General features: G+C 49.1%; 1 protein-coding gene across 2 annotated transcripts in view; it reads right to left on the reverse strand.

Moving 5' to 3' along the window:
- Positions 1-27,269, reverse strand: part of NPEPPS (aminopeptidase puromycin sensitive) — a 1,004,488-nt gene that overhangs the window by 566,917 nt on the left and 410,302 nt on the right. For both annotated transcript variants that reach the window (XM_086924308.1, XM_086924309.1), the window contains exon 9: positions 17,929-18,043. In XM_086924308.1, the coding sequence (XP_086780434.1) occupies positions 17,929-18,043 (115 nt within the window). The remainder of the gene's footprint in view (positions 1-17,928; positions 18,044-27,269) is intronic.

A 27,269-nucleotide genomic window follows, 5' to 3' on the forward strand; every position in this document is an offset into this window, starting at 1 on the left:
GTCTGGCTTCAGGCCACAGGTATCCCTTGACAACCCTGCTGGCAGTGGAAGGGGCCTCCGCATGAGCGTAGGCCCCCAGACCTCCTGGACTCACCAGTCAGCCATCGGGGTGAAGTTCCTCACGAGGCAGCGCAGTCTCCGGTATGCACCGGCCGCCTCCTCCCCAGTCAAACCGCTCCTTCCTATGCTCGGGGCCTGGACTGGTGGAAACTCCCATTCCCACTCCCACTCCCACTGGTGAACTTGGGCTCAGCGTCTTTTTAGCAGCGCCTGGGCCTTGGCGGTGATTTCGGCTTCTCGGGTCAAAGCACTTGCATGTAGGTACCCGGCCAGGGTCGGTGAGTCCCCCACGCCAGCGCTTTTCCTCTCCACAGCGCGGGGGTAGAATTGGTGATCTTGGACACAGGGGGCATTCTGATACAGCTCCAGGCAGCCCGCTCAGGTTCTGGGCCCACAGCGCTTCTCTGCACTTGCGCTTAAGATCAGGAGCAGTTTCTAGCTGGGCAGCACTTCACGCTCCGTACCTTGGGATACCAAACAGCAGCACTCTCAGAGTCACAGCGCTTAAGAGTCACAGCGCTGGTTGGGGAGTTTCAGGCCTCAGGTTCACAGCGCTTCCCAGTCTCAGCGCTGGTAATGGATGCCAGGTATTAGTGGCATATAAAGATTGGTGGAGGTTCTCGGCAGGCCCACTGGAGCTGGTGAACAAGTTACTTACCTTCGGTAACGATATATCTGTAAGAAACAGTAGTTAGTATTAGATTCCTTACCTTAGAATATCCCCAAGCGTCAGACTGGATCCGGAAATTTTTGCGTAGCAGTACCCTTGCGCGTCTGTAGACGTCGTCTGCGGCTCCGTGTCAGTCGTCGGCGTCGTGGGGGCCGTGATGACGTCAGTGATGTCTGAGTACTTAAGACGCAGCCTCCGCATGCTGACGTCAGTTCTTAGACAATGCTTTTCCACGCCAGAAACGCAGAGCCATGTTAAAAACCAACACTGGTGCCATTGAAACTAGGGCCCTGAAAGGGGAGGACCTTAACCCTAGATATCGGTTCGCAGAACGGGGAGGATGGGTGGGGCGGTAAGGGAACTTATACTAACTACTGTTTCTTACAGATATATCGTTACCGAAGGTAAGTAACTCATTCATCTGAAAGAAACAGGTTAGTATTAGATTCCTTACCTTAGAATACCCCAGCAATACCAACCCCGGTGGTGGGTCTGCAAACCAATAATCATACCAGAAAGTCCTGGAGGACGGAACGACCAAAGAAGCCATCCCTCCGGACTTGGCTGTCCAGGCAGTAGTGTCTTGCAAACGTGTGCAGCGAGGCCCATGTGGCTGCCTGACAAATGTCCTGCAAGGGGACTCCCCGGCCCAGGGCAGTAGTAGCCGCCGTGGCCAGAGTGGAATGGGCCCTCAGCCCAACAGGAGGCTCCTTCTTTGCCACGGAGTAACAAGCCTTGATTCACAAGACGACCCACCGAGAGATGGTCCTTTTGTGCACCGCCCGACCTTTCTTAGCGCCCACGTAACTAACAGAGTTGGTCATCCACCCGGGACTGGCGTGTGCGATCCACATAGAAAGAAATCGCACATTTTGGGTCCAGACGGTGGAGCCGCTCTTCCTCTTTAGAGGAATGCGGTGGCGGAAAGAAGGTGGGCAAGGTGATGGACTGCCCGATGTGGAAGGCCGTGACAACCTTGGGCAGGAACGAGGGTCTAGTCCGCAACACAACCTTGTCCGGATGGACAGAAAGGAAAGGAGGTTTAGAGGAAAGAGCCTGGAGCTCACTCACTCTCCTGGCAGAGGTGATGGCAACCAGGAAAGAAGTCTTCAGAGTAAAAAGGCGGAGAGGGCAGTTATGAAGTGGCTCATAGGGAGCGCACATCAGGTAAGTAAGAACAAGGTTCAAGTCCCTCTGAGGCATCACAAACGGAACAGGGGGGAACATGTGTGTGATGCATTTTAGAAAACGAGTTACAGTAGGGGATTTGAACAAAGATGGTTGATCAGGCAGCCTTCAGAAGGCCGAAAGGGCAGAAAGGTAGCCCTTGATAGTGCCCAGAGCAGAGCCCTGCTGGGCAAGAGAAAGAAGGAAGAGGAGAACGTCAGAAAGAGGGGCAGAGAGAGGATCCACAGCCTTTGCGGTGCACCATGCCACAAATCAGTTCCACCTGCAGGCGTATACCGACTTCGTGGAGGGACGCCTGGCTGCCAGAATGACATTACAGACTTCAGGAGGCAAGTCAAATGGCCTCAACTGTCACTGCTCAATCTCCAAGCATGGAGGTGGAGACTGGACAGGTTCGGGTGGAGGACCGTCCTCTGCTGCTGCGACAGAAGGTCCTCCTGAAGAGGCAGACGAACCGAGGGATCGACTGTCATAGCTCGGGATACCAGTACCTTCGTGCCCAGTCCGGAGCCTCAAGGATGACTTGGGCCCGGTCGCGTTTTATCTTCTTCAGCACTCTGTGCAGAAGTGGTATAGGCGGAAAGGCGTACAACAGACGGCAACTCCACTCGCGACGAAAAGCGTCTCCGAGCGAGTGCCACCTTGGAAATTCCAACGTGCAGAACTGCTGACGTTCTGCGTTCTCTTCTGTGGCGAATAGATCTAACCAAGGCTCTCCCCACTGCTGAAAGAGGCCTTGCGCCACATCAGAGTTCAGACGGGATTCGTGATCCATCATGCACCTTTGGCTGAGCTCGTCCGCCCTGGCGTTCAGAGAACCTGCCAGGTGTTGAACCATCAGGGTCACGCCCTGATGTCCCAGCCACTGCCACAGGCGCAGAGCCTCTTGGCAGAGGGTCCATGACCCCACCCCGCCCTGTTTGTTGCAGTACCACATGGCGGAGGTGTTGTCCGTGAACACCTGCACTACACTCCCCCGAACAGAGGGGAGGAATGCTTTCAGTGCTAGACGAATCACCCGCAACTCCAAAAGGTTGATATGGAGCCAGGACTCCGCCGGAGACCAGAGGCCTCTGATCTCTGCCTCTCCCATGTGGCCTCTCCAGCCCTGGAGGGACGAGTCAGTCACAACCACGTGCTCCGGTTGGGGAGGGGAGAGGTATCTGCCGCTAACCCAATCGCGGTCCATGACCCCCCCACTGCAGCTGTCTCGCAGTGCCCTCCGAGATCAGGACATGGTCGGACAGGTTGCCCTGATGCTGGGCCCACTGAAACTTCAGGTCCCACTGCAGAGCCCGCATCCGCCACCTGGCGTGATGCACCAGAAGGATGCAGGAGGCCATCAGCCCCAGAAGCCGCAGCGGCAACCTGACCGAGATCCGGGATAAAGGCTAAAGGAGTGGAATCAGAGCCTGAATATCCCGAAACCGCTGTTCGGGAGGGTAAACCCGAAACTGCGCCGAGTCGAGAACCGCTCCGATGAAGAGGAGCTTCTGAGAGGGACACAGGTGTGACTTCAGCACATTGATGGAGAACCCCAGCAAGTGCAGGAGGTCGGCCTTAGTCTGGAGGTGGCTGACGACTGTCTGGGACGAGCCCGCCTTCAACAACCAGTCGTCGAGGTAGGGGAAGACTGAAACCACTAACCTCCGCAGATGAGCTGCGACCACCTCCATCACCTTTGTGAACACCCGTGGGGCGCTGGTAAGGTCGAAGGGGAGCACGGTAAACTGAAAGTGCTCGTGGCCTACCGTGAACCGCAGGTAGCGCCGGTGGGCCGGCAGGACGGGGATGTGGATGTGGAAATAAGCATCCTGCAAGTCCAACGCTACCATCCAGTCTCCTGGGTCCAGGGCAGCTAGGACCTGAGCCAGTGTCAGCATTTTGAACTTCTCCTTCCAGAGGAAGCCGTTGACATTCCGTAGATCCAAGATAGGGCGTAGGCCATATTTGCCCTCCTTGGGTACCAGAAAGTAGTGGGAGTAGCAACCACACTCTACTTCTGGCCCAGAAACTCGCTCGTTGGCCGAGAGGGCCGTAACTTCCTCCTGCAGAAGTCGCAAATGATCCCCCGATACGCGGTGCTATTGTGGTGGCATGGCTGGAGGGGTCGCCTCGAAGGGGAGTGAGTAGCCCCTTCGGACGATTTGCAGCACCCACCTGTCCGATGTGACAGTGCGCCAGTGGTGGAGGTGATGGCGAACCCTGCCCCCCACTGGCGTCACATGGGCCTGAAAGCACGGACTAGGAGGGTTTTGAGGCGGATGCTGCGTGGGAAGGTGTGGACTGGCCTCGCTGTTGTCCCTGACCGCCGCCATGGCGGTTTCCACAGCCGCCACTGCGTTGGATGTTAGTCTGTGGTGCTTGGCTGGCAGCACGTGTGGGGCGCCCCTTCCTTGGCCACGAAAGGAAGGAAAGGCCCCAGTTTGCTGGCGCGGGGCCGAGAGGCGCAAGGACCTGGCCGTAGCCCTGGAGTCCTTAAAGCGCTCAAGCGCATGGTCTGCCTTGTCACCAAAAAGACAACGGCCATCAAACGGCATGTCCATGAGTGTATTCTGAACATCGGCCGAAAAGTTGGCAGACCTCAACCAGGCGTGGCGACGAATCGCCACCGTCGTTGCCATCGCTCTGCCCAGCCAGTCAATGGTATCCAGCCCACACCGGATAGAATACCGTACTGCATCCCGGCCTTCCACAAGGGCCTGGCCGAGTTTGGCCCGTACCTCCAACGGGCACTCTGGCAGCACTTCCGCGACCATGTCCCACAGAGAGTGGGTGTGGCGGCCCAAGAGGCATGCAGTGTTGGAAAACCGCAGTCCCAGACTCAGGGAAGAGAATACCTTTTTGCTGTACTGCTCATACCTCTTGGATTTCCTGTCCGGCGGAGCCGACAGGAATGAGGTCTGGGAATTTGAGGCCTGGATGACCAGGCTCTCGGGGTTGGGGTGGGTGGACAGGAAACATGGGTGGCCCGGGGCCGGGCGGTGGCGTCTGGCCACGTTCCTATCTACAGGCGAACCTGTAGCGGGCCTGGACCAAGTGCCCAAAAGAACATCAGTCAAGGCCTCATTAAACAGCAGCAGAGGCTCAGCCGAGCTTGACTGCTGTTTAAGGACCTCAGTCAGGAGGTTAGTCCTCAAGTCCGCGAGGGGGAGCTCAAAGCCCAAGGCCTTGGCCGCCCGCGTCAACACCACACTGTAGGTTGCCCCCGCCTCCGTAACCACAGTAGGAGGTGAGACAAAACAAGCGTCTGGCGAGGTGTCCAGACCACTGGCATCCCCAAGTCCACCTGTCCAGTCCTCCTGGGACGGACACTCACGTGTCAGAGGGTCTTCAGACCCCTCCCAATACTCCTCATCACCCATCCCCTTATAATCAGGGTTGTCAAAAGATGGGGCCGGTTCATTGAAGTAAAACTCCCCAAGCGGCGTCGAAAGCGGTGCCCAGCGGCGCCGTTCCGACGCCGGAACCGGATCGAGGGAGGCGCCGCCCGAGGACAGCGCCAGAGGTGACACCTGAGGGACCGGCGCCGGTGAGGTCGTCAGGTCAACCGGCGACGACCCATATCCAGAAGCGGATCCAGTGGGGCCCTGCGTAGCCGGGTCCGAAGGCACCAGCGGAGTCTGGGCCGAAGCACCAGACGGTGTCTTGGCCGAATCGCCTGACCTGCTAGGGCCCCCAGACGGGTCCGCTGGGCCCGAAGGCGACGCGGAGCCCGTCGGAGGAGTGAGGGACCTCATGGCCATGAGAAATCGGTCGATCACCACCGGCGTCGCATGCTGCCCAGGGACCAGAGGGTATGGGGCAGGCTGTGACGCCGCGACTCCGACAGCCGCGTGGGCGGTGTCTCCCGAAACCCCGGCCCCGTCGCGCGGGCATCGGGGGTTGGGGGGGTGTTGGAGAGTCGGAAGAGCGATGATGTCTCTTCGACTTCTTGTGCTTACCTGACGACAACGAACCTGAGGAGTGATGTCGACTCCAGGAGCTCTGATGGTTCCGAACCAGCGACCTGTCCCTCGACCTCTATTGGGACCGGGACCTCTCGCGGAGCGGGCCGACTGCTGGAGTTCGAGCCGCTTGCAGGCCCGCTCCCGCCTAGCTTTTGAAGTCAGGACCCGGCAGTCGGAGAAGGTCTTGTTGTCTTGGTCGACGCCGAGACAGTAGAGAAACAGACGGAGAGGGTCGGTGACCGACATCAGTCGGTCGCAGTCCTCAAAGGGTTTAAAACCTGGCATCCCTACAGGACCATTCGGAGTCGATGACTCGAGAAAAATGATCAAAAAGGATCGTAAAAGTTTAGTTAAAAAATGACTAAGGTACCACTTTTTCCGGATCTGCGCTGCTGACACGGAAAAAAGAAGAACTGACGTCAGCACGCGGAGGCGGCGTCTAAGTACTCCGACGACGTCATCACGGCGCCCACGACGGATGTGGGGCCGCAGACGACGCCTACCGACGTGCAAGGGTACTGCTACGCAAAAAATGTCGGATTCAGTCTGACGCCTGGGGATATTCTAAGGTAAGGAATCTAATACTAACCTGTTTCTTTCAGATGTCCCTGGTTCCCCTCACACAGGGCTAGGTCAGCAGGCAGGCAGGCAGGGCAACTCATCTGACTTGGGGCAGCAGGTCCTGGGATCCTTCAGCCTCAGTAGTGTAGCAATCCCACTAGGTCAGCAGCCTTTACTCCAGCTGAGGGTCCCCAGGTCCAGTGGTGCAACTGACTTGTCGGGTTTTCCCTCCTTTACTTTAATACCTCTAGGTCAGAGGACCCTACAAAAAGTCCTGGCGCCAACCAGGGAGGGGGCGGGGGAGGAGGTGTAGAGGGGTTGGAAGGTTCTAGAAGGCTCTGGAGACTCTGTGATGTCTATGGTGACAAGAGGCAGGACGGTCAAGGTTACAGTAACATTAAGTCCCAGCCTTATCTCAACTACTAGTGCGCAGATAGGACAGTGGCCACTCCGCAGGAGCAGGGGCCTGTGGCAACCATGTTGTTAGGAGAGAGCACCTGCAGCTCAGCACTGTTCAGCAGCGGTAAGGCGCCCAGAGTCCTATGTCCAACAAAAATGGCAGTCAGATCAAGGGAAAAAGGGAAAAAAAATTGTGGGGTAAGACCACCCTCCGGCTGACAGGTCTAACAGAGTATTATTGCTGGAATCCTGGTTATTGCAGGCAAAAAACTGAGAAATATTCATGGCCAGTCGGCCATAAAATTATTTTGTTTGTTTCAATGCTGACAGTACATGGAGTCGAAGTCTTGACATTTAATGTTTCCTATATCGAAGAAGCCTAATTGAGGATTCCTCCACCTGTGAAAGTCACCTGGCAATAATGTACGTAAAATACCTACTCATCATCACCTTTTAATGTTGTTCTGAGTAAACGTGCCTCTGTATTCTGGTCACCTGGAAAAAGCATGGCCATGACATTCTGTCCTGTTCATTTGAAAAGTGCACAAGTAGCCCGGAGGGGTATCCTGGCTCTGAAGAAGGAGCTGTATGGGTCGAGTCACAGTAAGGGTTATGTGAGGTGTCAGGCCTTCAGCTTCTTGCGGGATTCTGATGTGCAGGGGCAAGTTTTTCCAGGCTGTAGAAGAAAGCATTAACACCAGATCTGGTTCTGAATATGCAGGGTATGGGTGCCCAGCTAAGCAGAGGTGTCTGGTAGATTTGTAGACGTTTATGCAGTTGTTGAAGTACATGGGCCAATGTAGTTAAAGGTTTTGCATTTGTGGGAGGTTTGAGGAGCATTTGTTTGTGGATTAGGTGCCAGTGGAGCACTATGAGGTGCTATAGGACTTCTAAATTGATTGAACTTTCAGAGAGAGAAGACTGGCGAGTGCCCCATCTTGCACATTTAAATAGTACATTGTAGTCAAATTGCATGTTTGAGCAGGCAGGGAATTTGTTTTTGAAAGCAGTCAGTGCTGACTTGATAGCAAGATGAATTACTTTCAATTCTAGAACAGTGACATTGAAAACTTCTTTCTTGGACCAAAAGGTGTGCTTAAAAGGTGGCCCATGTGAGCACCCTCATTCTACAAGAGGCGCATCGGTCACACATTTTTGAGTGGGTATGTCCTGATGGAAAAGTACACCAAGCAGCAGGTTCGCGGCCTGGAACTATCAAAGGAACAACTATATCCCATATCTAATTAGAATGCCCTCCCAGCTGCAGGAGTACTGGCACTAATGATTTTTTCTGGACATTGTTGAAGGGACCTTGTAGGAGAGTAGGGTCTGCAATCCTATGATCACCCCAGATTTTTTTTGCTTTTTGCTTCACTGGTTTACGACTTCCCTGGCTGGGGGCCTGCTAATCAGACCCACAGCCTAGCTGTTCTCTCACTAAATTGACACGTGTACCTTAGGTGCATATACCAATTGGTACTGGGCCACCTTATCAGACCCTGTAACTCAGGGCATAGGTGTACCCAGGGCCTACCAGGGGCTGCAGCTTGTATTATGCCACCCCTGGCTGGCCATCTAAATCTGACAACTGGCAGCACGACAGCTGGGGCAAGGTGGTGTAATCACCCTTTGCTGTAGATATAGTATACCTATATCTAACCCTAAAATGGACACATAGATTCCTCTCAGTCGCTCCTATGGCATGCCTTGACAATCCTGAAGGCAGAGTGCTTGGAATCATGTGAGATGGTGCTCTGGCATGAGCTGGGCCCGTTTGCAGCTTGCGGAACCAAGTCCTAATAGCTGTTCCATGATAACGCATACCATATACTCTTAAGTGCATTATAATCCTCGCTGTTATATGCCAACTCTGGTATCGCTTTATCAAAACATGTCGAGTAAGGTGTCATACGAATTGGAATACTAACCCCTCGTCAATTCTGGCGACGGGGTTAGCATTCCACCCTTCTAGAGGGACACGACATGTATGTAACTGTGAACCCCGGTTAAAGTTAACTCGAGCCTCAGCATCACAAAATGGATGCTGCCACCACAGACACAAGTCTGACCTCCTGCTGCTGGGAGTCCTTTCAGCGAGGAGAGCTTGGACAAAGGGTTTCCTGTCAGGGGCGGTGCTAGCACGATCCCAGACAGGGCTTTGTGTATCCTGGGTAGGCAGGGCTGAATAGGAAGGTGACTGCAAGTGGCACCCCGGTGCTCACTGTGCATCTGCCGGCTAGAAGCAGTTCCAGGGGCACACCAGCCCCTGAGCTGGGGAAAGTCCGGCATGGGAGAGGGGTGTAACCACCCCCCTTCCTGGTCCCACCCATGGGCAGGACCTAGTCCCGTACCACCCCCTTTCTTTAGTATAAAGGTGGGAGCGGGGACCCTTCCAAATTAGATCTTTGAATCCTAAAACTACTTTCTACGAAAGGAACTCAAGATTCTTCTCAAGATTTCTCCGTTGTGACTAAGGAGTAGTCACCCTGCATCTGCGGCACCAACTAAGAACACTGCGGTTTGCTGCAAGTCCTTCCTCCGGAATCAGACTGACCAGCACGACGAGACCCGGCTTCCCTGGCACCTCTGACCTCTACCTACATCAGCCCAGCTGAGATTCGTGGGTGTGACGAGACCTGGAGGGACCGGCCATCTTCAGAACTGCACGACGCTTATCCAGCACGACCGCCGAGGGATCCTCGAGTGAGTGCTTTGGGGTTCGAGAAGCCCTAACCCTGAGCAGCTCCAGCACCGAAGTCCAGCCCCCCAAGCATCCACGAGATCTGCGTGGGGCCCTTCTGCTCTTTGCTGCTCACCGCGTTGTCCGGCTACTTGCCTGCTGGCTTGTAGCCTGCTTGACGACGAACGACGACATAGCCATCGCTGGTCTGGTTGCTCCAGACTGGCCCTTGCTCCCCTCCAACAGAGGAGCACCCCGGACCCTCTTGGTCCACTCCAGACGCCATTTTGAGTCCACCGCGTGGGCTTGCATTTGCCAAGAGTTGTTGCCCCAATCCTGGGTCCAGCGACGTCGACAGCAGATACCTTCATGGGACAGCTCGCACCTCCATCCTGGTCGCCGACAACGCCTCCTGGTCCGAGAGACTGCAGAGCCCAGCGTCGCCCACTCACCTGGTCGAGGTGACTTCATCCGGTGCCATCCTGGTGCCCATCTAATCACTGGCTAGTGATTCAGAACTTGGTCCCCTCTGCTTACAGGTATCCTTCTTCACCGATCCAGGCTTGGATCACATCGAACTTCATCACTGGTCGCCTGCCAGCAACAACTTCTTTCAGGCTCCATAGACTGCAACGAGGATTCCTGACGTCTTTTCTGCCCTATGCAGCCGCAGCCCCTGGGCTAGGTAACCTGAGCATTTCGGTGCTCCAGCATAGCTTAACTATCTAAGTGTCCAGATCCTTTTTCGTTTCAGGTCTACCTAGTCGGATTTGTCCGATAACACTAACTTTACGAAATCTAGCATCCATAGACTTTGTCCCGCATCCAGCGTGAGAGTGCACACTCTGCACCCGATCTCCCTAGGCCTCCTGCTCGTAATCTGAAGGTTCAGTAGTCCAGTCCTAGCGATCCTAAAGCCTTTAAGACTAGTTACTTACCTGCTAGTATTTCGCATTCCACTTTTGTAGTATATGGTTTCCCGTGCCCCTCGGGCATTTGTGTAAATTGTGCGTCTTTCAGAATTTCTTTAAGAGCTTTGTATTGTGCTTAGCGCCCTGTCCTCATAAGGAGTCCAGGGCTGTTGTGTTCTAAATAAATATCCTTTTATTTTCATAACAACTTGTGTGGTGTCCTTTCACTTGGTGTTCAAGGGGTATATGTGATGGTATAACAGCTGGCTTAACACACCCTCTAGAGTTTAGCCTAAAGACTGCTCTTGTCCATGCTACTAGGATAGCTGGTCTATCAGGTTGGCTTACAACCAATCATCAATAAGGGTTGTTTGGACTGATACATAGTGATCACTAGAATAGTGAGCACTGCATATCAGGCCAACTTCTCACAGACCTCATGCAGAGCATGAAGTGGAGTACCAAGGAAAAAGAGGAAGACAATTATCCAAACAGAGATGATATTTGGCATGCAGCTGGATTTAGTGTTCTTAGAGGATTGCGGAATTTTAGATTGGCATTTACTAGTCCCTCCTCCTGCACTGCACTGGGACCGCAGCAGATGTTATGCGGCCCTCGCCTAAAGGCAAAGCATGACTTGTGTCATCTGACAGTGGGGCAGAGCTTCTTACGCTCTTGAGGCTTTGACAGTCCATGACCCACATAGGGATAAACAATATTTTGTATTCTCAGATATGTGGCTACTAGCTTCTTACACAGAAGAAGTCCTTGGAGCAGCCTTTAGTCTGAAGGGAGGACAACTGTAAAGGAATAATTGTTGTACATTAGGAGTTTGCGGAATTTCTACTGTTTCTCCAATATTAGAATGTGTAAATGGACAAGCATCCTGAAGGTTCATAATGCACATTCATGCCCGCTGGTGTAATTGGGGTGGGCGGATTGGGGGAAATCGGGCAACGGCAAACATTCGGGGGGGTTGGCGTGGTGGGCAGCACAATATACCCACAGACAGGAACCAGACCTTGTATTACTAGAAGACACCCACCCATTGGGATCAGAGTGCAAATGCTTAACAGGTACAATGTATCTCTTTGGGCCACGTCGGATTTGCATGTCTCCAGAAATGTAACCATATTATTAATAAAAAGGAACTCTGTTTGTAATTTGAAGGCAATGAATTGATCAAGATGGGTTCTAGTTAGGTCTATAGGAAAAATGTGCTGATTAATGTTTATTTCCCTTCCAGACTGCCACAAGGAGTCCTATACAAAAAAGGCCCTTTTCTGTGAAGAGTCAAATACTTAGATACACATAATGGGAGATGTATTTAATGATATAATGTGCTGGGAGCTCAAGGAGTCATCCACCCACTTTAGAGCTGTTTACATGCACAAAGAGTTTGACTGATGTGTGGCACCTCAAACACCCAACATATAGAAAGTTTCCATTCTCATCTGGAGCACACAGTTCACTCTCCAGGTTTGACCAAAGATGTATTCCCATACATGAAGCAGATTTAGGATGGAGCATATCTAACCTTCCCCACTGAAAGTCACACCGGGGGACATTTTAGATTCTAGACAACCTAACTGGAGACTAGACACCCGGGAGTTACAAAATACAGAGGTCATGGCAGAGGTCTGAGTTGACCCAACTCCGTATTTGAAGAAAATGAAGGCACAGTGGAGTCCCCAGTACTGCTGTGGGAAGAATACAAGAAGGTGCTCAGCGATAAGGTGCAAATCAGTGTAATATGAGATGTACACTGTACATGACATTATATATAACTACAGGGTGCCATGATTTTAGATAATTCACATTTTGAGGGAAGACTACTGACGTATGATATTTGATTAAGCTAGTATTACCTCAGAAAACCTTCGAAGTGGGTGATAGAACAGGACACAGACTAGCATGGTTGAGATGTAGCGATGTAGAGCCAATGGGGGTAAGAGAACCAAGAAGTTTTAAAATTGAATCAAATATTCCAACTATGGGCGAGTAACGCACTGGTGGAAGACATCTTATCTAGTGAGATATTGGCAGCCCTAATTCATGTGTGTAGGAAAGACATTGGAGATAAAATGTTTTCTAATTAAGCTATATAAAAGAGTATCCCCATTACTTACAACCACATCTTAACCCCTTCCACGCTGATGACGAGCTGGGCTCGTCATGGCGTAGCCTCCTCGCACGCTGATGACGAGCCCAGCCCGTCACATAAAGTGCGGTTTTGAAAATCTCAGTGTGCGAGCGGAATTCCGCTAGCGCGCATGAGGTTAATATGTTTAAGAGTACACACTCAACTGATCCTCTTGCTAACCCTGGACTCCTTCAAAACCAAATTCTGCAACACCGTGACCAATGTAGCAAAACCTCTGCCTCCAACTCAACTCTGACAAAACTGAAGTACTGGTCTTTGGGAAGAACACCTCTGCATGGGAGTACATCTAGTGGCTTGCAGAACTTGGACCTACACCCACAGACTATGCACGCAACTCCGGCACCATCCTCAGCAGCCAACTGACATGAAACATTACGTCAATGCAGTAATCTTCTCCCACTTGGATCCCAACCAACTCCATAGTCAGGCCCTCATCACCAGCTGCATCGACAACATCATGCCCTCTACTCTGACATCTCCACCCAACTCCTCAGAACACTCCAGACCTTACAGAATGACAGCCAGACTCATCCTGGACCTCCCCAAACGGACAGACATCACCCCTCCCCCGCCTGAGAAACCTCCACTGGCTCCCCATCCAGAAGATATGCAAATTCAAGATCCTCACACTCTCCTATTAAGCTCTCCACAACATAGGACATGCCTACATCAACCATCAACTTAACTTCCATCAACTGAACTTCCACCAACCTTCTAGACACCTGCGCTCCTTCTCACTCGCCTCACACACACACACCCCTCTATCAGACGCAGCAGTGGCCACTCTCTCTACAACATTGCAGTGAAAATCTATAATAACCTTCTCCTCACGCACTATACAGCCCCTTCGCTGACAGACTTCAGAAACACTCAGGACCTGGCTCTTCAACAGAAAAGCAGTGCTCAGATACCCTTAGGGGGACAGTATTGTAGTTTGGGCTCAGTTGTGGCGGGTGCCCGAATTAGCATCCTACGCAGAGGCGTTATCAGAGGTCGTGGCCATGGAAGGCTGGTCCAGGATTAAAGGGTTGAGGGATGTAAAATGGCTATTAGTGGAGCTAGGGCTTGGTGACGCGTGGGCATCGAGAACTGCCCCACCTAAAGCCATGATTAAGAAACTGCATTGGAATTGGGTCTCTTCTAAATTATCTTCAGATCCACGTCATTGTAATTCCACTGTAGCCTTTGTGAGGATTAAAGATGTGGTGGCTTATGAACCTTACTTAGATATGATCTCCATCCCTTTTGACCGGGCCCTGTATTTTAATTTCAGAGTAGGGACCCTACCAGTAGGTGAACTAGTTGCCCGATGGAAATCCTCCCACCAGTCCTCCCCCTTTTGTGCTCGTTGCCCCACTCGAGTAGAGTCGGTAGCCCACATTCTTTTCGAATGTCCGGATTACTGTGCACCTAGGAGGCGCTGGCTCAAACCTTTATGTAGACTCTTAGGTACCTGCCAGCATAAAGTGGCTCTACGCATTCTAATGTCTGACACATACACTTTGGTTGTTTGCGCTGTTTCAAAAATTTTAAAGTGGTCATGGTTGATTCGTGTAAGAAGGCTGTCCTTGTCAATTTAATTCTTGTTCTGTTTTAACATTTTTATTCCCCTTTTTCCCTTTTTGTGTAATTAGGAAGTGATTGCTACAAATGTTGTGTTTTATACTTGTTGTACAAGCTTTTATGATATTTTTATATCAAAATAAAGCCTATCAATCAATCAGTAATGTATTTTACAAATGCGGATTGATTGACTGCTAGGGAAGAGGGCAAGCTATTACCAGATCCCTGACAAAAGCATATTAACAAAAAGGCTGACTACCAAGAGCAAAACATGGTAGGTGGCACATGAGATGGTGTCTTTAGTGCACTGTAAGCTGTAAAAGGCAAATATCAATGTGTTTTTTTGATTTTAATATTGCTGAACCATCAATTGTTGGTTTTTCTTTTTCAGTGAATGTCAATGCTTTGTAATGAGGCTGGAATTCAACCCACCGAAGGTGGCCAACCACTGCTGTACATCAAGGTTACAATACGGGGTCATGCACAATTGTGGTTTGACCAGAACCAATGTCCAACCTGCCACAAGTTATCAACCCCATTGCACACAGCCATCAGCCATGCACAATGTGGGTTGGTCGCAACCAGCCCTTGGACGACCCACCCCTGCTGTGCATGGCCTTTGGCCATGCACACAGATGGTTGGCCGCACGCCCTGCAGAAAACATTCCACAGGAAACTAAGCCCCATTGTACATGATGGGAAAATGTAGAGGTGAGAGACCCTCAAGCAAAAGTCAATTTTCGGCCTGACATTTCTGCAGTCTTTAAGGCCACACTGTCCTGTTTTGTTTCACTTCTTTAAAAAAAGATTTTATTTAAAAAAGGGTCTGTAAAAGATTGTAGTCATCTACTTTTCTGGGGACATTTATACAATTTTGAATATGGTATTCATTTTTTGAAGTAAACAAATCGAATTGGCCAGGATAGCCTGATTTGTAGGCTGCTAAATCACTTACCTTCTAGGAAGATGTGGCCTTTCTGAAGAAAGGCCAAGATGAAATATAATACATTTAAATATTTGGAAGTAGTGCTCCAGGATTCTGCACTCAAGCGAGACAATGAAGTGCTTGCGAGTAGCAATGGAGATCCCCTGAAAGAGGACACTGGTTTATGTTTCATTCTTGGGGGAAATAGGATTGCCCATTTTTCTGCTTCTGGTGGCTGCAAAGTTTTAAGAAATCTGACCATTATGTGTAGGTTTAAGTTAATTTATTAAGGATGATTAATAGGTCAAGTGCCTTGCTAACTACTGGTAAGGATTAACGAATTCTCTCAGTAGTCTTAGCAAGGCAGTTTTAGTTTATGCCAGTGTCAAGAAAACGTCTCTTACTGGATCAAGAATCCCTGATGGTACAGCAACAATTGGCATGGAAGGAATGAGGTGTGGCATTGGAACATTTTCAGAAGTTTTATAGGTATATTCAGGTTTTGCGCTCTCAAACTGTTTTTCATTTGATTCCAAAGTAAATGAAATAACCTCACTAGAACTCATGGTGGAGATCCTAGAGAGTAGCTCCCAGAGATGGATTGTGAACTGGTGTTCCATTCTCTCCTTGGAAACTTGAATGCCTCCAAGGTTGACTACAAACTATTGTTGGAACTTTTTATTTTGAAAGATCTTATTGGGGCACTGCTAATCGCTCCTGAAAATACATTTTCCCTACTAGTGCAACCTTCTATGTGGCATTGGTACCACCGCATGAAGATTTCTGTGGAAAATAGCAACTGTGCTATGTACTGTTTAACAGTAACTCAGATATATTACCATTATATAGCTCAGAAATCTGCCCTTTAATTTAGAGAAGACTAAAGCTATCACTCTCACCTTCATATACCCACAAACATCAAGGTTTTTTCCGATTTGATTTCAACATCAATGCACAATTCAATAAACCTATTTGGCAGGTACAAGCTTGACAAACGTGTCTCTTGCCGACAATGAGCCTTCCTACACCAGCACCCTTATTGACAATGTAACAAAGCATAACGATGGAGACATCCACTACTGCATGTTGGGTCAATACTGAGCTTTATAGCAGGAACATAGGTGTCAGTACACTCCTCTGTCCTCTTGAGTGGGGAGCTCCAAACTATGCAGTGGAGAATGGTTTTTCCCTAGGACCCAGACTAGAGCAGATTTAACATTTATAGGTTCCAATGTATCTTTCAGGCAAGTGGAGTCCCTGACCCTCAAAACCACTAGATGTAATTTCGGAAAATTATCATTCTGGCACCTTTTGAATAGACATGTTAATAAGAAGAACGTTACCTAACGTTTGCCTCTACAACAGCAAATCGCATCAAAGCAGCAACGTTGCTGGACTAAGCAATTAAAAATGTGGGCAATATGAAATATTTTTTTTCAAAAAAATGAATAATAACAGTAAAAAAAGTTGTTAAAAACTGTATGTTTCCAGTATAGAAAATACAGGGCCCAATGCCCTTAGACCGTTCTCCATAAAGCGGAAAAAAGAATAATTGTCTAATGATGCAATCCAGGATTGATTATACAAAACTGTCTCAATGGGCAGTGTGGATTTTCCGGTGGATCGGACAATCTGGGCAGTTCATTCTATTTTTTTTAAACTCTTTCTAGGAATGGAAGTGTGATTGTTTAGTCAGTGTATCCAATAATTTTGAATATACTTATCTTTTGAAGGGTTGCTAAGTGGGCCTTTAAATAGGCATGCAAATGTAAACAAAGAGAAGGGGTTGTACTTTTCTGTCTTAAAAGCAACTTTTAGGATCCTACATGAAAACAGAAATGTTCAATGTTCAAGATTATCAAAATAGATCCCATGACGTACAAGCCCTAATGGTTGTAAATAAATGTTTTTCAATGGTTTGCCTAGAAAATCGTATGCGCTTCCTCTTATTTGTGCAAAGCATACTTTGTTACAGCCTTCTAAGTGTTGGGAGGTGATGTGGTCAGATTTTCTTCTACATTTTACCTCCTATAGCAGAGGTCTCCAAATCCATTCAGAAACTGTAATGAAGCTTCAACAAGATCTTGGATGGGAATAGTTTATTTGTAAGGTTCAAGTATTATACAAAAATCAAATGCATAAGCTGAACGTAGCATTGAAAAAAGCACATACACTAGCCTATTGTGGTCAAGGACAAGTGCCAGTTGCTGGCTCTCTTCTGGAAGGGCAATAACAATATTGTCAGCTAATTATCACACCTTCAAGATACGAAGGAACCAACACATTTGTTTATAGCTTCGGTATTCAAAATCCAAATAGTCGTGTGGATGACGCATTGAAAATTTTGCAGATTCCTTGCCTGGTTAACACATAATTACTAATAGTTTAGGTTCTGTTTTATCAAGAAACATTCCTGAATAAAACCCTCAGCAAAGCATGTCACTACCCATGGCCAAATGAATAAATACTCTAATTGGCCCATGTGGAGGCCTTCCAATACAGAACAGTACTTGCTGTAACCCACATCCTCTCTATGGTCATTAGTCTTAAAGTCCAATGAAGTGGGTGTGGGGGTGCGCAACACTGTCTGAGTGACCTTTAATAGCTCACAATTTTTACTGATCATAAGTAGCTCCCCATACCGAAAAGGCTGGAGACCCCTAGCTTAGATTATTAAAAACCATGAAAAATGAATGAAAACTAAACAATCCTATAGCACATACATCACGAATAGAAGAGGCATCAGAGATTCTCGGAGTGCACCTCAAACACTATTTGGTTAAATTTTAGATCAGCTATTGCTGACTCCACCCTTGAGGTTAGAAAAACAAAAGACAAATCTACAAGAATAACTCACCATGGTAACTAGGTTACCAAACCACTGATGAGCAAGTTCATGTCCAACGACCAATGCGACCCACTGACGGGATGAAGAGCATGAGTTTTTGGGATCAATCAACAAAGCAGTCTCTCTATGAAAACAGAACAGTAATCTTCTTACTACAAGATGAATGCATGAATTATTTGATTAATATAGAACATTCAACAATTAATTAAATGAATGCAGGAATTGAATAGTCGGTTAAGTCAATCTTCGTGCAATGAAAAACCAAAGCTATACAGGGCAAGTCAACACCATGAGACCAAAAGCAAGTCTGCAACTATGCACAAGCAAAGACTGTTGATGCGAACACACAGAAGCAGGAAATAAAGTGTATTCATTTGCAACATTAAAACTTTGAATATACTTTTAATTTTATAATTGACAATACCTTTTTTTAACTGAAGATTCTTTGCTCTGGACTCTTTGATACTCTATCTTTGCAGTTTCCCACTTGATTACAGTTATTACCGGATATACACTTTTCAAAAATGTTATTCACTTTCCAAAACAATTAAACCTATTGTCACAAGACTTGATTATTAAATGTGACTTTCATGTTATCACACTGAACACAGTTTTTCATTTGCATCTTCCAAGTCTATGCACAAGGTTAACTTGAGGACTACGGTGCCCCATTTTGTTTTAAGATACTTTTTCGATGATTACTAAAAATACAGTGGTATCCATGTTTCAGATAAAAAGGAGGTCCTCTTCCTGACTGAGAAACCAGGAACTGGTGAATAGATCCATCGCCTAAGAGGCAGGTGTGATATAGGTTCTTAGAAAGGCAAGTACGAACTTGAAGTATAACTTAATTGTCGTTTCAGTGCTAGCCACAGTAATATTGAATCAAATTAACACACTCTGATGGGATGTGGAGTCATACAGGAACTAGAGGACATGACTTGCATACACAGTTCTGCAGGACTGTTCTAACAAATCAGTCATTAGTGAAGTATCGGACTCCAAACCACGGTACTTTGAGAAGATGTGGTGAGAAGTCCATGTAACCGCTTTACAAGCTCACACATTAAAAAAAAAAGCCACACAGCAGATTTTCCCTTTGGTAGAATGCACAGATCACAATACCCTAGAACAGCTTTCTTTTCAGCTCCTAACACTGAATTGGAAATATAAAGTACTAACCGGGACACTGTGTCTGTCCAGTGTTGATCTCTTTCATAGATTCTGATGCTTGAATCTTCACTGTCGCCATGGTGGGAGTCCCTCGGCATTTAAAACAAGCACTCCAATGTAAGTACATTAACAGACAAAACTGACATTGTTAACCAATTCAATCCAGTTGTTATAACAGACCCAGACTTCAGACAATCAGAGAAAAGACCATGAACCACTCTTCCCTTGCGAGACCCAAACCTCAGATTTTGAGCAAGAGTGTAAAAGGGAATAAGTTATATCAATGAGGTATAGGAGTGGTGAGCCAAACGTGGAGGTGGGTGGATCACATGCGAATGTATGAAAGATATCAATCCTGTAGAACCACAATGTACAGGTAACAATTTTTATCCAGTATTGAATCTTTCATCAATTCACATGCTTTAATCGGAGTAGCTAGCAGTAAGAGAAGAATAACTGGTGGTGTGTTAGGCGAAACCACTCATAAGGATAAAACATGAACCACAGGAAAATATAAATATTAGAAAACAATTGACACAAGCAATAAGAACACACCATCACCAGTATGTTGCAAAAAAAAGAGCGAAAAAATGATCTGCACCTTATTTAAAGAGGCGACGTAATACTGCCTGCCCAAGAGTGGCATCTGCTTTCCATGCAGAGTCCAAACAATAGTGCATGGTGAATGTATGTGCCTTCTATCACGTTACCGCTCTGCCAATGTCTGGACGCGATACTCCAGCAAACAAGGCAGTGGATCTAGCCATTTTTCTGGTCAAATGTTCAGCAACGTTTGTCAACAGCGGTCTTCCTGCGTTTCGTGGCAAAAAGCAATTGCTGCCAATACTCAATGGTCTATGCTGCTTCTTGAATTTGCGCAACTCTTCCTGGAAGGAGCAAAAAGGACGAGAAGCTAGTCCTTATTTCTGAAAGGCTTTGTTCTGTGAAGAACAAGTTACTTACCTTCAGTAACGAAATATCTAAAAGAGACATAGGGTTATGGATTCCTCACCTTGCAATTACCCCAGGTATCATACTGGATCCAGAGAATTTTTCTTCAGCAGTACCCCTGCACGTCGATAGGTGGCGTCGGTCGACTCAGCTTTCGTCATTGACATCGTGGTGACCGGATGACATTGCGGTATCTACTTAGGTGCCACCCCTGCACGCTGGCGGTAGTTCTTTACAAGACATTCCACGCCAGAAGTGCAGAGCCATGCAAAACACTGAGCACTGGTGCACAAAACTAGGGCCCTGAAAGGGAGTCCCTTACCCTAGAAGTCAGTTCGCAGGATGGATGGGGCAGTGAGGAATCCATAACTAATACATCTCTCTTACAGATATATGGTTATCAAAGGTAGTAACTTGCTCATCTGAAAGACTATTAGTGATGGACTCCTCACCTTAGAATAGATACCCTAGCTATACCAACCCCAGAGGAGGATCTGCAAACTTAAGTTCACACCAGAAAGTCCTGGAGAACTGAACGGCTAAAGAGGCAGTCTCTCCAGACCTGGCTGGCCAGACAGTAATGTTTGCTGAACGTGTGCAATGAAGCCCATATGGCTGCCTGGCAGATGTCCTGGAGAGTGAATCCACGTCCCAAAGTAGTAGTGGCTGCTGTTGCCCAGGTGGAATGGGCATGCGGCCCCAGAAGAGGTTTCTTCTTTTACAAGGAATAACAGATTTTGATGCAAAGAACGGCCCATAGAGAGAGATGGTCCGCTTTTGCACGGCCCGCCCTTTCTTGGCACCCACTTTATTTATTTTGAAAGTTTTATATAGCGCGAACAGGATCTTTGCAGATATCAGAGCGCTTTACACGGCTGGGAATGCCAGCAAGAGAGTGGGGTTACACATAACTAGTACAGCACATCAATAATACAAATATAACAGTTAAATGTGTGCATAGATAGGCAGTAGCATCAATAATACAGGTGAGATACATAGTCATATAGTTCGAACAGCGATTTAAATGTGTGCGTAGATAGTTAGTAGCAACAATAATTCAGGTGAAATACATAGTCATAGAATTCGAACAAAGTAATACAGGTCGGAGTAGGGTCTTTCCAAATCCACGCTAATAGGTCAAGTGTATTTGGCCATAAAAATAGCTTTTACTTCTTTCTTAAAAAGTGTGAAGGAGGAGATGAGCCTGGTTTCAGGAGGGAGTGAGTTCCAGATCCTGGGTGCCATTCCTGAGAAAGAGCGTTTATAGGTTTTTACCTTCCGGAATCTTCAAGGTTTTAGCAGAAGATTGTCTGTGCCTCTAGTGTTTCTAGAGCCGCCAGAGATTGACAGCTTCTGAGTGAGGTATCTGGGAGAGCTCAGGTGTAGAGCCTTGTGTGTCATGCAGGCGATTTTCAAATGTATTCTGGCTTCTAAAGGCAGCCAGTCCAGTGTTTTCAGATCAGGGGTGATGTGCGAGTGTTTTTTTGATCCAGTGATGAGTCTGGCTGCAGCGTTTAGAGAGGCTCTTAGGGGTGCAGTGCTGGTTAACGGGAGACCGCAAAGGGAGGTGCTGCCGTATTCAATTCGAGGGATTACTAGAGCTTGTACTGCAGTTTGGAAGTCTTTGACTGGTAGGAAGGGTTTAAGTTTCCTCAGTGTATTGATTTGGAATTTGGAACCCACATATCCAACAAAGAGCTGGCCATCCATCCGAATTGCTTTGTGCGATCCAGATCAAATGAAAGCGCACATTTTGGATCCAGACAGTGGATCCTCTCCTATTTGAATTTGAATTTAAAAACACTTAGAAAGCGCGCGTTTACCTAGCGGTTTTTTGGAATGCGGGGGGAGGGAAGAAGGTGGGCCAAGTGATGGTCTATCCTATGTGGAAAGAGGTAACCACTTTGGGAAGGAAAGAAGGCCTAGAGTGAAGGACAACTTTGTCCAGATGAATAGCCTGGAAAGGTGGATTTTAAGAGAGTGAAGCTCACTCACCCTGCAAGCAGAGATGAAGGAACCAAAAAGGCAGTTTTAAGTGTCAAAAGACTGAAAGGACAGTTATGTAGCTGTTCGAAAGCAGCGCACATAAGGTAGGTGAAAACCCGGTTAAAGTCCCACTGGGGCATTACGAAAGGAATGGGAGGAAAGAAGTGAATAATGCCCTTCGCGATTTAAATAGGGGACTTGAAAAGAGAGGGCTGATCAGGAAGCCAAAGAAAGGCCGAAATGGCAGAGAGATAGCCTTTTAGAGTACCCAGAGCAGAGACCTGCTCGGCCAAAGAAAGAATGTAGAGGAGAACCTCTGAAACGGGGGCAAAAAGGGGATTCACAGGCTTTGCTGTGCACCATGCCACAAATTTGTTTCATCTACAGGTGTATACCGTTTTGGTGGAGGGCACCTGGCTACCAAGGTAACGTTACAGACTTTGGGAGGAAGGTCAAAAGCGGTCAACTCTCGCCGCTCAATCTCCACGCAAAGAGGTGGAGGCTGGACAGGTTCAGGTGGAGGACCGTCCCCTGCTGCTGCAACAGAAGATCCTCCCGAAGAGGCAGGCTGATTGGTGGATTGATGGCCATTTGCAGAACCTCGGGATACCAGACTCTTCATGCTCAGTCCGGGGCCACAAGAATGACTTGGGTCCGGTCGCGATTGATCTTCAGCACTCTGGGCAGAAGAGGTATAGGCGGAAAGGCATATATTAGACCGCAACTCCACTCGCGAACAGCATCACAGTACCGTCTTGGAAATCCCCATGCGCAGAACTGCCGGCATTTCGCATTCTCTTCGGTGGAGAATACATCTAACCAAGGCTCTCCCAACTGATGAAAGAGACCTTGCACCACCTCCAAGTGAAGAAGCCATTCTTGAGCCATCATGTAGCGCCAGCTGAGTTCGTCCGCCCTGGCATTCAGAGAACCTGCCTGGTGTTGAACCACCAGGGACATGCCCTGATGTTCCAGCCACTTCCAGAGACAAAGTGCCTCCTGACATAGGGTCCACGACCCCACCCGGCCCTGTTTGTTGCATCTAAGTGGTGTTCTCCGTGAACACCTGCACTACTCTCCCTTTGACAAAAGGAAGGAAAGCCTTCAGTGCAAGAACGCTTGCCCGAAGCCCCAGAAGGCTTATGCAGAGCCCGGACTACGCCGGAGACTCAATCCTGGTTCATGGTGTGCAGTGCCCTCCAGACCCACTGCAGAGCCCACATATGCCATCTGGCATATTCCACCAGCATGATGCAGGAAGCCATGAGACCCAGTAGCCTTAGGGTCAGTCTGACTGAAACCCGGGCTAGAGGCTGAAAGATCAGGATTATAGCCCGTATATCCTGGACTCGCTGCTTGAGAGGATAAGGCCATAACTGCGCTGTGTCCAGAACCGCTCAGATGAAAAGGAGCTTCTGAGACGGAATCAGGTGTGACTTCAGCACACTGATGGTACACTCCAGGAGGTCAGCAATAGTCTGAAGTTGGGAGACGACAGCCTGGGGGATGCCCGTCTTCAGGAGCCATTCGTCGAGATAGGGGAAGACTGGAACCCCTGACCTGCGCAGATGAGCTGAGACCACCGTCATCACCTTTGTAAATACCCAAGGGGCGCTGGTAAGGCCAAAGGGGAGCACAGTAAACTGAAAGTGCTCGTGGCCTACAGTAAACCATAGGTAACGCCGATGGGAGGGCAGGTCAAGGATGTGAAAATAAGCGTCCTGCAAGTCCAACTCTACCATCCAGTCTAAAGGGTCGAGGGCAGACCAGACCTGAGCCAGTGTCAACATTTTGAACTTCTCCTTCCGGAGCAAGCGGTTGACGTTCCTGAGAACCAAGATAGGACGCAGGCCCGTGTCCTTCTTGGGCACCAGAAAGTAGTGGGAATAACAACCAGGACCTACTTCTGGGGCAGTAACTCGCTCAACAGCTTCCTTGGCCAAGAGTAACTCCCTGTTGGAGAAGGGTCAAGGGATCCTCCGACCTGCAATGGGATGGAGGTGGCATGGATGGAGGGGTAGTCTCAAAGGGGAGGGAGTAGCCCCTTCAGACTATCTGCAAAATCCACCTGTCTGACGTGAAGTTGAGCCAATGGGGAGATGATTGCGGATCCTGCCGCCGACTGGCGAAGGTGGCCCTGAAAGGTCAGACTAGGAGGCTGCTGGAGTGGGGGTGCTGGTGGACTGGCTCACCCGCTGGCCCCCAGACCCATGACTGTGTCCCACATCCACGGTCACGCAGAGGATGGGCAGCTTGCGCAGGCCTGTAGCTTTGGATGGAACGTGGCGAGGCACCCCTTTCGTAGCCACTAATGGGTTGAAAAGCTGACTGCGCAGGGTGAGAGGTAGAAGCGAGGCACCAAGGACTTGGCTGTAGTCTGCTTTGTCGTCAAGGGCATGTCCAAAAGAGTAGCTTGGAAATTACCTTAAAAGCCAGTGGACCTCAGCAAGGCGTAGGGTCTCAGGGCTACTGGTGTTGAAATCGTCCTGCCCAGCGAGTCGACGGTGTCCAGCCCACAACATATGGCGAACTTCACTGCGTCTCGCCCTACGGAAACTGCACAGGCGAGCACTGCCCGGCCCGGACCTACTACGGGCACTGTGGCAGCACCTGCACGACCGTCCCCCACACAGAGTGAGAGTAACGGCCTAAGAGACATGAAGTGTTAAGCTGGAGAAAGAAAACATTTTCTTCCCAAGGTGGTCCAGATTCTTAGATTCCCAGTAGGGAATGCACCCTTGGAAATCAAGGCTTGGACCACCAAGCTCTCAGGGGTGGCGTGTTGGGAGAGGAAAATGGAGTTGCCCGGGCGGTGGTGACAGGCAATCATTCTATCCACAGGAGACCCTGGGTTGAGCTTGGACCAAGTGCCCAAAAGGATGTCCATGAGGGCCTCATTGAACGGCAGCAGGGAGTACGAAGAGGCCGCTGCCATTAAAGCACCTCGGTCAGGAGGTTAGTCCTGACCGCCACCATAGGAAGCTCAAGGTTTAAGGCCTCAACCGCGCTAAGCAACACCACTGCTTGTGATGCACCCTCCTCCGTAGCCAAGGTAGGGGGAGATAGCATGCCAAGGTCTGATGAGGAGTCCAGACCACTGGTCTCACCAAATTCCTCTCTCCAGTCCAGTTCTTTTAACTGGTCTGCCAGAGGGTCCAAAGACCACTCGCAGTCCTCCTCACCCTCCTCCGGTAGCCACTCAGGGTGAAAAGGAACACCAGGGGAGAACAGTGGTACAAAAGTATCGGTTGGCGCCAGTCCAGACGTCAGGTGATGATGGTCTAGCTCTGTGTCCACATTGAGGGGGAGGCTGGGGTCGACATCTGCTGGGGGACATAACCGGCGTCAGAGGGGGCAGAGGTGTTGTCTCTGGATTCGGCACCAGAGGAGGTGTCACGAGATTGATCGGCACTGATCCGCATCCAGGCCTGGATACTTGGGGAGCCTGTGGCGCCGAAGCCGCCAGCATTGAAGGCCTAGAGCCCCCATCCAAGTCCGCAAAGATAGAGTGAAGGGCTTTGTAAAAACTACGTAGTTGGGCAGGGGTCGCCCCGGCTCCCGGGAAGGGAGGGAGACTTGGCGGCAACCCAACAGGCTCCGCAGGCAGAGCCAGACGACTACCTCCCTAACCCGCGTTGTCTGCCGATGGACGGGGACAACACTAAGAGAGACTATGCTTCTTTGCCTTCTTTTTGTGCTTCGACTTAACCGAAAACGAAGACTTCGGCGATGAGTGGTGGTGATGGCTTCGCAACCGGTCCCGCAATCTCCCTCTCGACCGGGACCTCGAGCGGCACGGAGCAGACTGCCGGGCCTCGAGAAGATGTGGGGACCGCTCCCGCAAAGACTTCTTTTTAAAGACTTTGGGTCGTGGTCACACTCCAAACACCAAAAGCATAAGGTGCAGGTCTTTAACCGACAACAATTTGTGACAGGAGTCGCAAGCCTTGAAGCAGATTAGAGGATGGGACATCCCTACGTACACCAGGAGTTGAACGACTCGAAAAGATGTCAATAAAAAGTCGCAAAAAAGTGACTAGAGGCACCGCTCTCTCTGGATCTGCGCTGGCTGGCACGGAAAAAGAAAGAACTGACGTCAGCGCGCAGGGGTGGCATCTAAGTAGATACCGTGACGTCATTCCGGTGATCACGACGCCAACAATGAATGCAGAGTCGACCGACGCCACCTACCAACGCGCAGGGGTACTGCGGAGGGAAAAATTCTCCGGATCCAGTGAGACGCCTGGGGATAATTTTAAGGTGAGGAATCCATAACTTGTCTCTTTCAGATTATAGAATTTCAGGCAGTGTTTGATATCTATGAATGGAGAGCTCTCTGCACAGCAGAGGAAGAGTTTTTAAGGTATGTTGATAGAATAAGAGGTTCATTCAAGTGAAAAGAAGTTGGGACCTTCGGGATCAACTTTGAATTGGTTCTTAACACTCTATCCTTTCTGAATTATAAGAAAGGTTCCATAACTGTAAAAGCTAGAATTTCATAGCGGACGCATGAGGCCTATTTTATATCTGCTTTATGGATCAGTTTTAACGGAGCTTTCATTAGTTGCGAAAGAACCGTATGCAGCTGCCAGGATATTGCAGGAGGTTTTACTGGTGGAAAGGCCCTGAATAGCCTTTCATGATTTCTTTAACAAGTTTCGTCGACCACAGACATGTTTCCTCTGTTTTTGTTTGGAAGAACAAGTTACTTACCTTCGGTAACGATATATCTGTAAGAAACATTAGTTAGTATTAGATTCCTTACCTTAGAATATCCCCAGGCGTCAGTCTGGATCCGGAAACTTTTGCGTAGCAGTACCCCTGCGCGTCGGTAGGTGTGCGCCGTGATGCAGGCGTCCCCTGCGGCTCCGCGTCCGTCGTCGGCGTGCGCCGTGATGACGTCGCTGGAGTATATACGCCGCCTCCGCACGCTGACGTCCGTTCTTTGTACACGGCTTTTCCGCACCAGAACACGCAGAGCCGTGTGAGAACCAACACTGGTGCCATTTGAAACTAGGGCCCTGAAAGGGATGTCTTTAACCCTAGGTATCAGTTCGCAGAACGGGGAGGATGGGTGGGTTCGGTAAGGAATCTAATACTAACTAATGTTTCTTACAGATATATCGTTACCGAAGGTAAGTAACTTGTTCATCTGAAAGAAACACGTTAGTATTAGATTCCTTACCTTAGAATAGATACCCCAGCAATACCAACCCCGGTGGTGGGTCTGCGAACCAATA

This window comes from Lissotriton vulgaris, chromosome 5, assembly GCF_964263255.1.
Source record: "Lissotriton vulgaris chromosome 5, aLisVul1.2, whole genome shotgun sequence".
NCBI lineage: Eukaryota > Metazoa > Chordata > Amphibia > Caudata > Salamandridae > Lissotriton > Lissotriton vulgaris.